Source organism: Vigna umbellata, chromosome 8 (genome assembly GCF_029865625.1).
Source record: "Vigna umbellata cultivar VRB3 chromosome 8, Vumbellata_1.0, whole genome shotgun sequence".
NCBI lineage: Eukaryota > Viridiplantae > Streptophyta > Magnoliopsida > Fabales > Fabaceae > Vigna > Vigna umbellata.
Window position 1 is genome coordinate 46778765 of NC_142172.1, and position 12688 is coordinate 46791452.

Here is a 12688-nt window from a genome sequence, read left to right on the forward strand (position 1 = left end):
GAGTGTAATGTAGTAGTGTTGCATCAGCACCCCCACATTTCAAAGCTTCAACCTTTTTCTTTCAGTGATTTTATTCATACACATTTCTAAAATAATCTCTGCTTTAGTATATTATTTTTATTACAAAATTAATTCTTTTCTTGTGTTTTTTTAATAAGTCGATAGTATAAGAATTTTAAGTGATAATTATATTAGCATGGTCTAAATTTACTAATAAAATAATATAAGTAGTCTATAAATATAAATATAGGTTCAATAAATAGTATATTAGTGGTATGTGTGACATTAGAAAAAAAACTAAAAACAGTGGAAAAGAGAGAGAAAAAATTAAGATAAATAGGTAAAAAGTGAGGTAAAATAAAAATTGTTCGATTGAAAAATAAGTACAATTTAATGGAAATATAAATTGTTTAAACAAAAAATATTTTTAAATTTTATTTATTCATTATTGTTTACTTATTATTAACAACTAGCACACACAAGTCACTTCACATGTTATAAATATATTATTGTATAGAAACGATTAAATAGGTTTCAAAATAAATAAAGGATATTAACCTGGGAGTAAAATTTAAACAAGATACGAAACCAAATAAGGTACCTATAACTAAATTTGAGAGTTGAATTAACTACTTTATAACTTGTTCTCTTAAAGTTTTAAATTTTTTCTTACGAATCGTAGTATTTTAATAATAATAACAACATAGCAAACAAAATTATTTTTTATTTTTCCTTAAATTATCTTGTTTTTGTTTATTTTAGCTCATTTTTTTATGTTCCATTTTTCTCTTTTGTTTCTTTTTTTTCCTACAAAAATTTAAATGCGTATAATGATCAAGTGGGTTTTTTTTTAGTATGTGGATTTTTCTGAAAGAGTAATAAATATTGATAAAGTTAGATGTAACTATAAGGTTATAATACAATGCATAATAAATTATAAAAGGTGTTTCTCATACTTGCACATAACCAATACTAAGATATGAAATAAAATCTATAAATTAACTCTTACTTAGCTTGTTGGGTGAATATGGGTTTATATACACGTAAGATACCTCAATTGATAAAAGGCCTTTTGGAGTGGTACCAAAAGCAAATCTGTGAGAACTTAGTCCAAAGTGGACAATATTTTACCAGTGTGGAGATCTATGTGTGTATGTTGTCCCTCCCTACAAATGGTATCAAAGCCCATGGTTCAGGTCTGGTGACCGGACTCAGACAAGTACGTCCTTCCATGACCAGATGAAGCTCTGACAGGTGGCCAGCGACAGATAGCTATATAAATCATGAGAGGTGGAGGGCAAGAGATGCTTAGTGTTGTGACTATGGATCGTGAAAGAGGGCAAAGAGATGCTCATTGTTGACCATGGTGTACTCGAGGATAAGAAAATACTTCACTTCTACGAGAGGTGGAGGTAGGATAACCATAGTCCTTTGTTTGAGGGGAAGATGTTGGGTACAAACAATAAAACAAGAGATGAACATGAGTTTATATACACATAATATATCTCCATTGGTAAGAGGCCTTTTGGAGTGGTACCAAAAATAAATCCGTGAGAACTTAGCCCAAAACGAACAATATCTTACCAGTGTGAATATCTAAGTGTGTATGTTGTCCCTCCATACAATGCTCACCTTTAAAAATAATATTGGTTTTGTGTAATCAGATTGACCAAACATCTGAAACCAAATCATCATCTATCATCTATAAAGATTTTTTTTTTCTATTGATAAAATGAAATATATTATTAACCTTGTTAGGAAATCAGCATAAGAATATTAAGTGACTAATTGTTTTTAATACTTAGATTAAAGAATGGTTATTTATTAGAGATGAACCTTTAAATAAATGATAAATAATCGTGGAGTATCTCAATGCTTTAAAAGTCTTAAAATGACTCTTGTCACATTTTTCTATTATAAATTCATTACTTCATATGCAAACTTGATCATCAATAATCAACATTTGTCATATTTCCAAAATTAATTATTTATAGTCTACTCCTTGAATTGTCTTCTATAAATCTCCCAGAAAAAAAAACTTTATAAAGGTTATTATTTCTCCGTCAAACCATGTTTTTTTTTTCAATTCAATCTTAATTCCCAATCATCACAACATTTAAACTAGTTTCGACATTTATGTTAAATGCATTGTAAATTTTAAGGATGATTTTTGCTAAAACGAGGGTTAAACACATGAGTAATGTTAGAATGTATGATATTATGATTTTTTATTTCGTTTTATTCCATATTGAAGAATGAAATGTTTGGATTGATTGAATGTTTGATAATTAAGTTATATGTTTGAATTCGTGGTTGTAATTTTCGTTAGATTTTTGGTTGAAAATGTCAACACATTGGTTTTGACATTGTCATTGCTTATAATAAGTAATTTGAACCAAGTGGAAAAAAATAAATTTACTTTATAAGATGGTTTGAATTCATATTTTTAAAGTTAAATTAACTTTAGGTTCTTAAGTTGCTCTCGTTAGCATAACTTATATAAGTAGGTCATTTAAACAAAATTAAAGTCGTGGTATTAAATGTGGTTGCAAAGGTTTATCGTTAATTAATCAACACTCAAACACCTGACAATTTGAATTAGATATAAGTCTAACAATTTTTTTTATTCAAAGTGTCAAATTGGACATTTGAAGGAGAAAAAAATCAATGTTCATTCTCTCTCATTTAAACTAAACGTTACTCTAGTTATATGTGAAAATTTGAAGGGCGAGTTACATATTCAAAATAACTAATACAAATTAATTATTTTATTTTCTATTAAAGCCTTTTAAACAATATTTCTTTATAATTTGATATTTAAAGTGTTCAAAGAAAATTAATCAAATAATATTTTTTTTCATTGTTTAACATGTGATTTAGAGTGTATTAGTTTTGTTGTGATTGATTTTATATATTTCATTTGATAAATATAAACAGTTATACTATTTTTTTTATTAAGTTCATTGTTAGATTTGATATAGTTAGATTTAACTGAGCATGAACGATGATTTCTTAGTTTATAATTAACCTTTTCAAATTGATACATATTAAACACTTAAAACATCAGCGATGAAAGTGTATTCATATTTCATCGATATATATTATTATTAAATGAAGATATTAAGAAAGAAATCAGTGAAGATTTATATACTCTTATTTGTATACTAAGTATTACTAATTATCTTGACTTTTGGGAATTACTCTATGACAAAGTAAGTTTTAATACGAATTGATTTGTTATCAGATGACAATGGAAAGCACAATGTGACATTTTAATGTTTATGATTGTTTTATTTTATATTTTAAATTAAATTTAATTATATTATCTTTGTTTGTTGATATGCTATGTATTTACTGTTGCTATGACTGTGCTTTAATATCAGAATACACAGTTATTCAAGTTCAATACCTAAAAGAACCTCTATTGAAAAGAAGGTAACATTATCTAATTAAAAATTGATATAAAAATTTATTTTTTATTTATACGATGGCATGCATATATTTTTTATTATGTTATCTTATTGTTTTTTACGACTATATATGTATTTTTTTTTCATACGATTTTATTTATTAAGCGAAGATAAAATAATTAAACATATTATACATCATCTATTATATCAAAGTTACAGAAAATTGATTATATAAATTAAACACTGGAAACGTCAACAACTTAATAAACTTAATATTGTACACGGAACATTCAAATTTATTATTTTTAATTAATGTGAGAGTTGTTGGGAGAAATAAGAAGTTTCTATTTATAGAAAATAAATTTTCCCCGTTTATTACAATTATATCCAATTTAAGCATACATTAGATATACCCACCACCGAATGTTATATTTAGATACTTAGATTGTACCACCAAAGACGGAATTAAAAAATAAATAAACTAAGCACACATAATAAATACGAAAAACAGTAGGGGAATTTCACATTAAAATTTTAAAAAAAATCTTACCATAATTTGTAAAATAAAAAGAATCTTACCATAATTAAATAAAGTGAAGTGATGTTACATGGTTCAAAAAATAAATTTGCATGACCCTTTTTACAATATACAATATTATTCTTTATCTAGTCCTCTCCATCATATACTTTTCTCTTGTCTTTTTCCTTGTTATTACTTTTTCCAAGGTATCTATAGAATTTGTCTTTAGTGATCGTGGTTTCATACTACAGCAGAAAGTCTATTATTATAGTTGCTATTTTTTTGACTAACTTCAATATATTTTTCTTTCAATAAAATAAATAAATAAATAAAATTGAAAATTGGGACCATTGATTAAAACATTGGTTAATATATGAAATACAGATTTTCAAAATTAAATCCAGCAAAAGGAGTTAAGTAGGATACGATTACAGTAAGAAAAAAAAAAGTGAAATTTTATAGGGCTGAATATTCATTCTACTTTGAGTGTATGTTTATGTTGTGATTGGTTGTGTGTGGAGGTGTATGAGGTATCTTTGATTTGGTTCATCTCCCAAGACAGAAACAACTGTTTGAGCATCTCTCTCTTCACATTTTCAGATGTTTCAGACAAAAAATGTTATTATTATTAATATGGAGTGTTCTGTTACATTACATGATTGATCCTCTGCATCTGCAATCTGCTATCTGCAATCTGCAATCTGCTATCTGCTATCTGATATCTGCAATCTGCATTGTGCATGCTTCTCTCTCTCAAGGCTCCAGCATACCACTACAACTTTGAGATGCTCAGTCCTATGGAGCTGCTCTGAGCTCTGACCTGACCTCTATCATCTGCAAAGCTTCTTCATTACAAAATGAGGTTAAGGAATAATTATATTAACTTCTAATATATGATTTTACCAGTAATGTATTAACACTTTAGGATATTTGGTTAACACAAAACAAGAGAAAAAACAAAAATAGGAGAAAATAAAAAGGGAGAAACATTTAACAGAACTTAATTTAAGACAGTCGTACAATTTTAAGGGTTTTAATTTTTTTTTTCAACTTTTAGTTTAGCTGATTAATTTTAGTGATTTGTTTTGTCTACAACCTAAAAATTAAGATCTTACTCGAAACAATCGAATTTGAATATATATTGATAAATTTTGGTTTTTTAGATTAAGATAAAATTATTTAATTCTTTTAAATAAAAGTTATAAAAATATCAGTGATAGTGAATTGTCAGAGAAATTATCTATCAAATTAATTAAAACTATTATTTTAACATGTGAACTGTATAGAATATTTTTTTTCAACATACATATTATATTGAAATTGAACCATATAATGAACAAACATTTTTAACATATAAATTATTTAAGATTTGTGATCAATATTTTAAATTAATTGTATTTGTAGTCTCTAGATTTTCTATGAATTTCATTCTGGATCTCAAGTTTAGATAAACATTTTGATTCCTCAGTGTTTTTTTTTTCAAAAGTACTCCTAGACTTGTAGACTTCAATATAAAGGAATTCTACTTTTGAAACGATGAACTTATTTGTGGAAAGTCGTTATGTTTTTTATTTTTAAATTATTGTATTCTTTTAAGGTGATGTGTCTACTACGTCTATACGAAAATGTATTATATTATTTTATATATTTGGAATACCACATCGATAAGCGTTGCAAATACCGACATTCAAGTAATATAATAAATATAAGCTTTGTATTTTAGATTCTTCATACTATCCTCTTTTAAAAGATTTCTATTCAAGTATAAAAAACAATGGATTTGATTTGAAAAACTAGAGGCACAAAAGTTGAAATAGGTTTTTGAAAAGTTGAAATGACTAAAAATTTTGAATAAATAGGTAAAAGAGTTGTATTTATTAGAGCATCTTATAGGTCTTGAGAAAGTATTTAATATGCATGTCACGTAAAGCGAGGTTATAGCTATGGGAAGGAGTGCATGCTGAGATCGATGGGATGTGATGAGATTGAGGTCATGTAAGACCAAAACTAAAGCTTCAATTTTTTTTCACATTTCTCACTCTCATTTATTATATATTGTTCCCTGTCCAAAACAATTTTGTTTTCTACTCTAAATAAAATTCAAACTTTTATTTCATAAACACATACTTGTCCATAGTAATGTCACTACTCACATGCATGATTGATAATGATAGGGAGAAAAAAAGAGAGTTAAATATTGGATTATATTAGATTAGATTAATGGTTTTTGATCTGTGGATCTATATGATGGAAAAAGAGGAGTAGCAATGAGGTAGGTAAGGTTAAATAAAGTAAAATGTTTGCTTGAAAGGAACTTCTTGGTGTTGGGCATGGGTTTGGGCGAAGCAGAAGGAGAAACAGAAAAAAGAAGCAGGTGTTAGAATTACAAGGAGCAGTGGTAGTAGGTTCAGGCTAGAGCGTGTGTCAGAAGAAGTTTGTGCATTTTACGCTAACGTTGGCATCAGGCTGAGCCTAGAAGTGTGGAACTGATATGGGATGAGAAGCTAAAGCTAAATTTGGAAACCCTAATTAATGCTTTTTATTAACCATTTGCACTCTATCATGCATTTTTTGTTTTTGTCAGACACACCACCTTTTATTTGCATAAAAGAAATAAAGAGACAGAAAATTATGAAAATTGAAAAAATGGTTACAAATAAATGAAAGTGATGCTAAACTGGTACAATCAATCTTCTCATCTATTCAAACATAACACAGAACTTTGCAGGTGTTGCGTACAGGTACTTCTCTTCTCACCCAAAACAAAAATGTACAACAAAATCTACAAATATCTATTTTAGTTCTTCTAATTAAACCACAATCTCTGATTACAAATCATAGTTTCTTTCTGCTTAGTTATAAACAGTAATATGGTTTTTTCTCTCAATTCTGATAATAATTCCGTGCTCACAACATTGTACTTGTTCTTCTTGCTTACAGTTATTATTGTAACCTTTTATCTGAAAAACAATAGTTCAAGTGTACTTTGAAGTTTTGACCTTCTTATCTGTTAAAATTCTCTCATTTTGATTATAGTAAAAAAAAGGTTATAATTTAGTCAAATGAACAAAACATAAAAAAAATTACAGCAATTAAGAAGTATCAAATGATTTCAATTCTGAACCAATTACCATCATGTATCAAATGTAAATCTTGTTTTTATAAATGTATTACTGTAAGAGTTAACTAGCCTGGCCCCTAAACTCAGACCAAACATATTCGATTAATTTATAATTAAAAAATAATCATAGGACAGGTCCGCAATACGGGGCCCATAAATTCATTTCTAATTATTACCCAATGTTGCACTGACAACTAGTTTAGTAAATACTTCTCACTAACTTTTTCATCTAAATTTGTATTTCAAATTCTATATACACGGAGAAAAAAATGTTAATTATGAAGTTGGAATTTTCAAACTAATATCGATGGTTACATTTCATATTATATAGAAGCTATAATGAGTCCATATTTATATAAAAAAAGACAGTTAAAGTAGACGGTAAATAAGATAGTTAAGCTTACAGTTATTTTAAAATGAGATATAATTTAAAACTTAAACGCAAATAGAGTATTTCAAAATGATAGAAATCATAGGAAAATCCTATTAAAAGAATCCTAAGGAGACTAAGCAGCAGCACCGTCTTCCTCCGAAGCCTGCTCCAGAGGTACCTCATTCGCCTCTGCTCACATCTAAGTGGATGATCATTGCAAAAGAAAAACATACCCAAGCAAACACAAACACACAAACAAGGGTGAGCTAGATATAAAAATCATGTTATAGTAGTCACAAACAATATGCAAGCAAAGACAGATACAGTACACTACACCCACATGACTTGTTGCACTTAAACTCGACTCGGCTGGACTTAGAATGATTGCAGAACTATGACGGGTCATGCACTCGTGGTGGCCTCTACTGCTTTGCAAAGCCATTGTCAATGGGTTTCACCCTACCACACTCACGAGGTTAGTCCGTTATCACTCACCTTGGGCCATACTGGAAGCACCCAAGACTAGGACCTCCTACTACTACTCACGACAGATTTCAACCAAGCTATAACAGATTTATTACTTCAAGCACTTCCAACACGCCCAATTACAGCAGCTATATTCAACCAATTCAGTTTACAGACCTTACGCTACAATTTCATACATCCCACACATCAACATGTATGACCAAACCCCGCTGAAGAAGGAAAATCTAATCGGATGGTTACGAAACTCACTGCGCCGCGGTCACTTGAACACCACCTAATCCAACATGCAATGGCTGAATGTGAGGGAATGGTAGAGAGAAGGCAGAGCAAGGTAAGGAAAAATAAGAGTTCTAGAGAGAGAAGGAAAAGATGGCTAATGAACTCAGATTTTGAAAGATCCCTTTTAAGGTCATGATGTTTTTAGTTTTACGGGTCTGACTGCCTCAACCTAAGGCCCAATAACCCTATATTTTCATGCCCTTTCATCGATGGCATTCATCCAAAAAAACACGTAAGAAAAAATTGATATTCTCCATGTCCATTTTTAGTTGCCAAATATAAAGAAACTGTACATTATCTTGTAGTTTATTGTTGTACAAATCAATTCATACACCTTCAGACAGGACAATCCCTACGCACAGTTACATCTCTCTGTCCCCTTTCCGATACAAAATACCACAAGGCAACATTTGACTTTCTCCTATTCCTACTAATTCATCTGAAAAATATGAATTGAAAAAAGACTTGATGTAATGAAGAAACAAACTGTCGTAAGTTGTAGTACAAAAAAATATGATCCCTCAGATACGTGCGTTTTGGGGTACAAGGTCATCGAATCGATTGTGTGTTAAAACTTCCCTTGCTCGAGCACTTCTATATTGAAGTCGCTGATGAAGTGTCTCAGACATTTGGTTGAAAAATTCAGCGTCCCATCTTTGAATCAATGAGGGGTCCTCTGCATAGCAGATGTATATGGATGTAACAGCACTTTCAACCACGACCATTGCCAATCCAACCTGAAATATAATTGCATATTTTAAGTCACATTCAACCATGTACAGCTTTGACTGATTTTCATGGCCAAAACACGACAGACAGAACGTAGAACACAAGACATTTCATCATTAATTTAGCTGTCATTCATATATATAAAAACAACTGCAAATTCAACATTGCAGTTTGAATAATTTTAATGGTCAACATGTTTCAGGAAAATGATAAGCATAATACAAGCCTTTTGATTTATGGAAAACCCCTCATGTGTGAAGCAATTATACTGATGCAATCCAATTGATCACAAGTGGTTTATGGACAATCATTGAATGTTCCTCACCAATTTTAGAGAATAAAAAGTTTAGCAAGCAGCATGTAGTCCCACCAAGAGCAAGCTTTAAACAAGGAAATTGTTTTAACATACCAATACCATCCCCATCAGCATGGACGTGGATCCGATCATAATAATTCTGTCACTCCATTTAACCCATGCCCAAATACCAGAGCAAGTTCCGGTTATCAGTCCACCAAAAATAGTACCCATTAGAAGCACAGCACCCGAACAATCATAGGCCACAAGTGCTTCAACCCCAGTCGACTGGAGTAACTCCCATGCATCTCTAGCCGACCGGTTAAAGCTTTTACCGTAAACAGCAATCTGAAATGGAGGTTACCATTAAAAACATGCCAGAAGAAGTTTTCCAAGAACCAGTATATTCAACAAACTTCAACACAACTTGACTGTACACTATATCTCCATTATCATGGAAAAATAAATAGCTGTTTTAAACAACCCATGTTAATCTTTTTGCGTCATCCCTACAAATGTAATCTCAATTAATCTTTACACTCGTTGTGCAAAGTGCTGACAGAGAAGGAATGCTTTCCATATATTTCTAAATTTTTAGTAATTCAAATTCTAGTAACAATCATTCTATTAATTCACTTTTAACCTTTATCTTGACAGACTTTCATCCTAGAAATTCAACCAATTTATATCCTTAACTTCAAAAAACAATTAAGATATGACAACAAACTGGTATTGGCATTTCCTTTGGAAGCGCTGAATCTGCATTGGTTCCTTACTATATCCTAAACAAGAGATTTTCACTTCAGGGTGGCTGAAACTGAAGTTACTGCAGTGAACCTGTTTCCAGGAACTTTTACATATTCTTACTACACAATACCAGCAGTTAATTTAAATGAAAAACCACAAATCCTGTATTTGATTGCCATATAGAGGACTAGTTAATTTCTATCATATACAGGACTAGTTACTGGCACGGTCACAGAGGAATACCTGAACATAGGCATACTTGTTAAAGAAACGAACAAGAGTCTCCACGAGATGGAAAAGGAAATCAACAAGGCAAAGTAAACACTCATTATTGCCTATCTTAGACCGAAATCCTCGTATCTGGAAGAAAAAACAAAGTTTTAAAAGAAGAAAATATGAACAAGAAAAACCTTCATAAATGGAAGAAATGAACTAGGAATTGGTCATAATGATTGGTTACCTTCCATCGTAGTGTCCTAATTGCTGCAGTAAATAATGAACCATAGCAAATGCTGCCAAACGATGTAGTTAAAGCATACTGTAGAGATTTCACTAAGGAGTTAGCTGGAATCGAAGCTGCATCTCTACCACCATGAAAAAGAACAAGAAACACCATCCCAGACACTATAACATGCACAGTATTACATAGTACTGCACCTGTCCAAAACAAGCTCACAGAGAGAACCTGCAAACATGAATTGTAATACTAGCATAATCAGATGCGGGAAGTCTAGTAATCTGATGCAAAAACCAGTTCGAACAAGGACAGATAGAATGAAGAAAAAAACTTGCCAGCTCACCACAAGAAGCCACCAGCGTCCACCATCACCCATGCTTGAAGCCACAACACCTGCTGCTCCAAATGACCATAAGGCCATCCATAAAAGCACAACAAACATAAAAGCATATGCCACTCTCATAACCTCAGGAAGATTCCAAATCATCTTCACAGCCTTTTGCAGAATCAACATCGTAAATGGGAGTCTGGAGAAGAAAATAAACACAATAAACCATCTTATGGACTCAACCAACACAAAAGGCTAAAAGAAGCAGCAGAAAAACCTTAACCACAAAATCAGAAGCTGGCAACGTTAATCTTTGGATGACACCCAAAGAAAAATTCTGTAAAAACTGAATATCTGCTTATTTGCATTTCCAGGGATGGGAGACTGTTGAAACCGTAGGGATTGAATGGCAAACAAAAAGAATATACTCAAAATTGCATAACAGTGATATTCTCCTACAAAATGTGTCAATCAACTACTACATTCACTGCATACGACAGAGAAGAAAACAAAAGCAGGATGCATTGTTGACTATTAGATAAACCAACATATTCAGAAAGCTTACTATCCAGTCCTATTTGCTTATATGGAGGCGGAAAACACATTTTTTTCGGATTCTAAAAAAACAGTGAATTGATACCAAAAAACAAAACACTAATCAAGTATTCTTAGTGCGGGTTTGTTTCCCACTTTGAACGGCCGTTTCACACATTCCAATAAATTAAACATGACTGAGATTTTGATGGGATTTTAAACGGCTTCTCAAACACACCATTAATAATAACATCAACGTTCAAGGTCAATCTCTGTCTACAACCCACAACATTTTCTGATACACGTATGATTACAAGAACCTAGTCAGTTACTGATATTAATATCCTTAGAGAGATCTATATTCATCGAATGATAAGTTGTCCCTCTTTAACCAAGTTTTCTCCATACGCAAAAAGTCAAGATTCAAGTTCCAAATCACTTGCTTAATCGAACCGAGTCCGTCACCACTCATTCATTGGTTTACGGTCTACAATTTGAGAAACAAAAAAACAACTGAAATCCACATCAACATAAAACCTGTAAAGGCCAATACCTGTCTATGACTGATATGACATAAAGGAACTGCAGAAGAGCTCCAATGGCAAAAGCAACCCCCCAGAAAATCTGGCCAGCCCAGAAACACAAAACACTGACCACAGCAAGGTAAGTGGTAAGTATGTGAACAGACACCTTCATCATTTGAGTTGCCTGGGAGCCCAACAACAACAACCAACCCCATCCAAGAAGAGTCCCAACCCCACCAGCAGCAGCATAAAGGGGCCAGTAAGTCTCAGTCAACCCGGATTGGTTCTCAGAAAACCGGGAGGTAAACTTGTCAATGTTAAGTCTATTCTCTCTCTCAAACCTATTTAGACCAAGAACCCCCAGAAGGAACCCAAACCCAATCAAATGGATTAAGAATATTCCTAACCAGAACACGTCGTGCCACCGCCGCGACTGCTCCGTAGCCACCCGTTCTCCACTGCTCCTGGCCGCACTCTATCACAATTCACAACAATCAAGTTCCAAAGTAATCTTTTTTGGGCATTAAGTACATCGTAGACAGTTATTACAGTGTATTGACAAATGAGTGCAACTGGCTGTACCCAGATTAAGAAAATAGTCCTTAACACTGAATTATCGAGGTACATAGAGAAATACATCGAAAATGATTGATTTGAGAGAGTTAAAAACAGGAAGGAGTTGAGGTACCTGATTGGCGGTGGCTATGGAAACGAACTCAGAGGAGGAGGAAGAGGAAGAGGGGGAATCCATCATTGGGAGCAATGGAGAAGAAACATTGTTTTGTCTACGTAGAATATATTATGAATTTGGTAAACATGAGAAAACGAGGCGAAACCTCCGAGGCAACGAAGTCAATGGTTTTGGCTGAAGAACGAAGGATTAAT

General features: G+C 31.9%; 1 protein-coding gene across 2 annotated transcripts; it reads right to left on the reverse strand.

Annotated features, from left to right (window-relative positions):
- Positions 1 to 8424: 8424 nt before the first annotated feature.
- LOC124843202 (uncharacterized) lies at positions 8425 to 12688 on the reverse strand. 2 transcript variants are annotated; one of them, XM_047319867.2, is made up of 7 exons: positions 12492 to 12684; positions 11833 to 12278; positions 10761 to 10944; positions 10421 to 10645; positions 10204 to 10320; positions 9328 to 9561; positions 8425 to 8926 (listed from the first exon to the last, which is right to left on the reverse strand). In XM_047319867.2, exons 1-7 carry the CDS (start codon positions 12555 to 12557, stop codon positions 8711 to 8713), a joined length of 1488 nt encoding a protein of 495 aa, XP_047175823.1. In that variant the 5' UTR covers positions 12558 to 12684; the 3' UTR covers positions 8425 to 8710. The 2 variants fall into 2 exon arrangements, 1 of the variants encoding a protein (XP_047175823.1); XR_015781326.1 differs by having other exon boundaries at positions 8790 to 8926; positions 9244 to 9561; positions 12492 to 12688.

Bases quoted from the DNA above. Each gene is read 5' to 3' on its own strand.
- LOC124843202 (XM_047319867.2), bottom strand. From the start codon at position 12,557: ATGATGGATTCCCCCTCTTCCTCTTCCTCCTCCTCTGAGTTCGTTTCC. The intron at 12,279-12,491 runs GTACCTCAACTC...GAATTGTGATAG, and splicing joins CCATAGCCACCGCCAATCAG to AGTGCGGCCAGGAGCAGTGG. The intron at 10,321-10,420 runs GTAACCAATCAT...TTTTTCTTCCAG, and splicing joins TTAGGACACTACGATGGAAG to ATACGAGGATTTCGGTCTAA.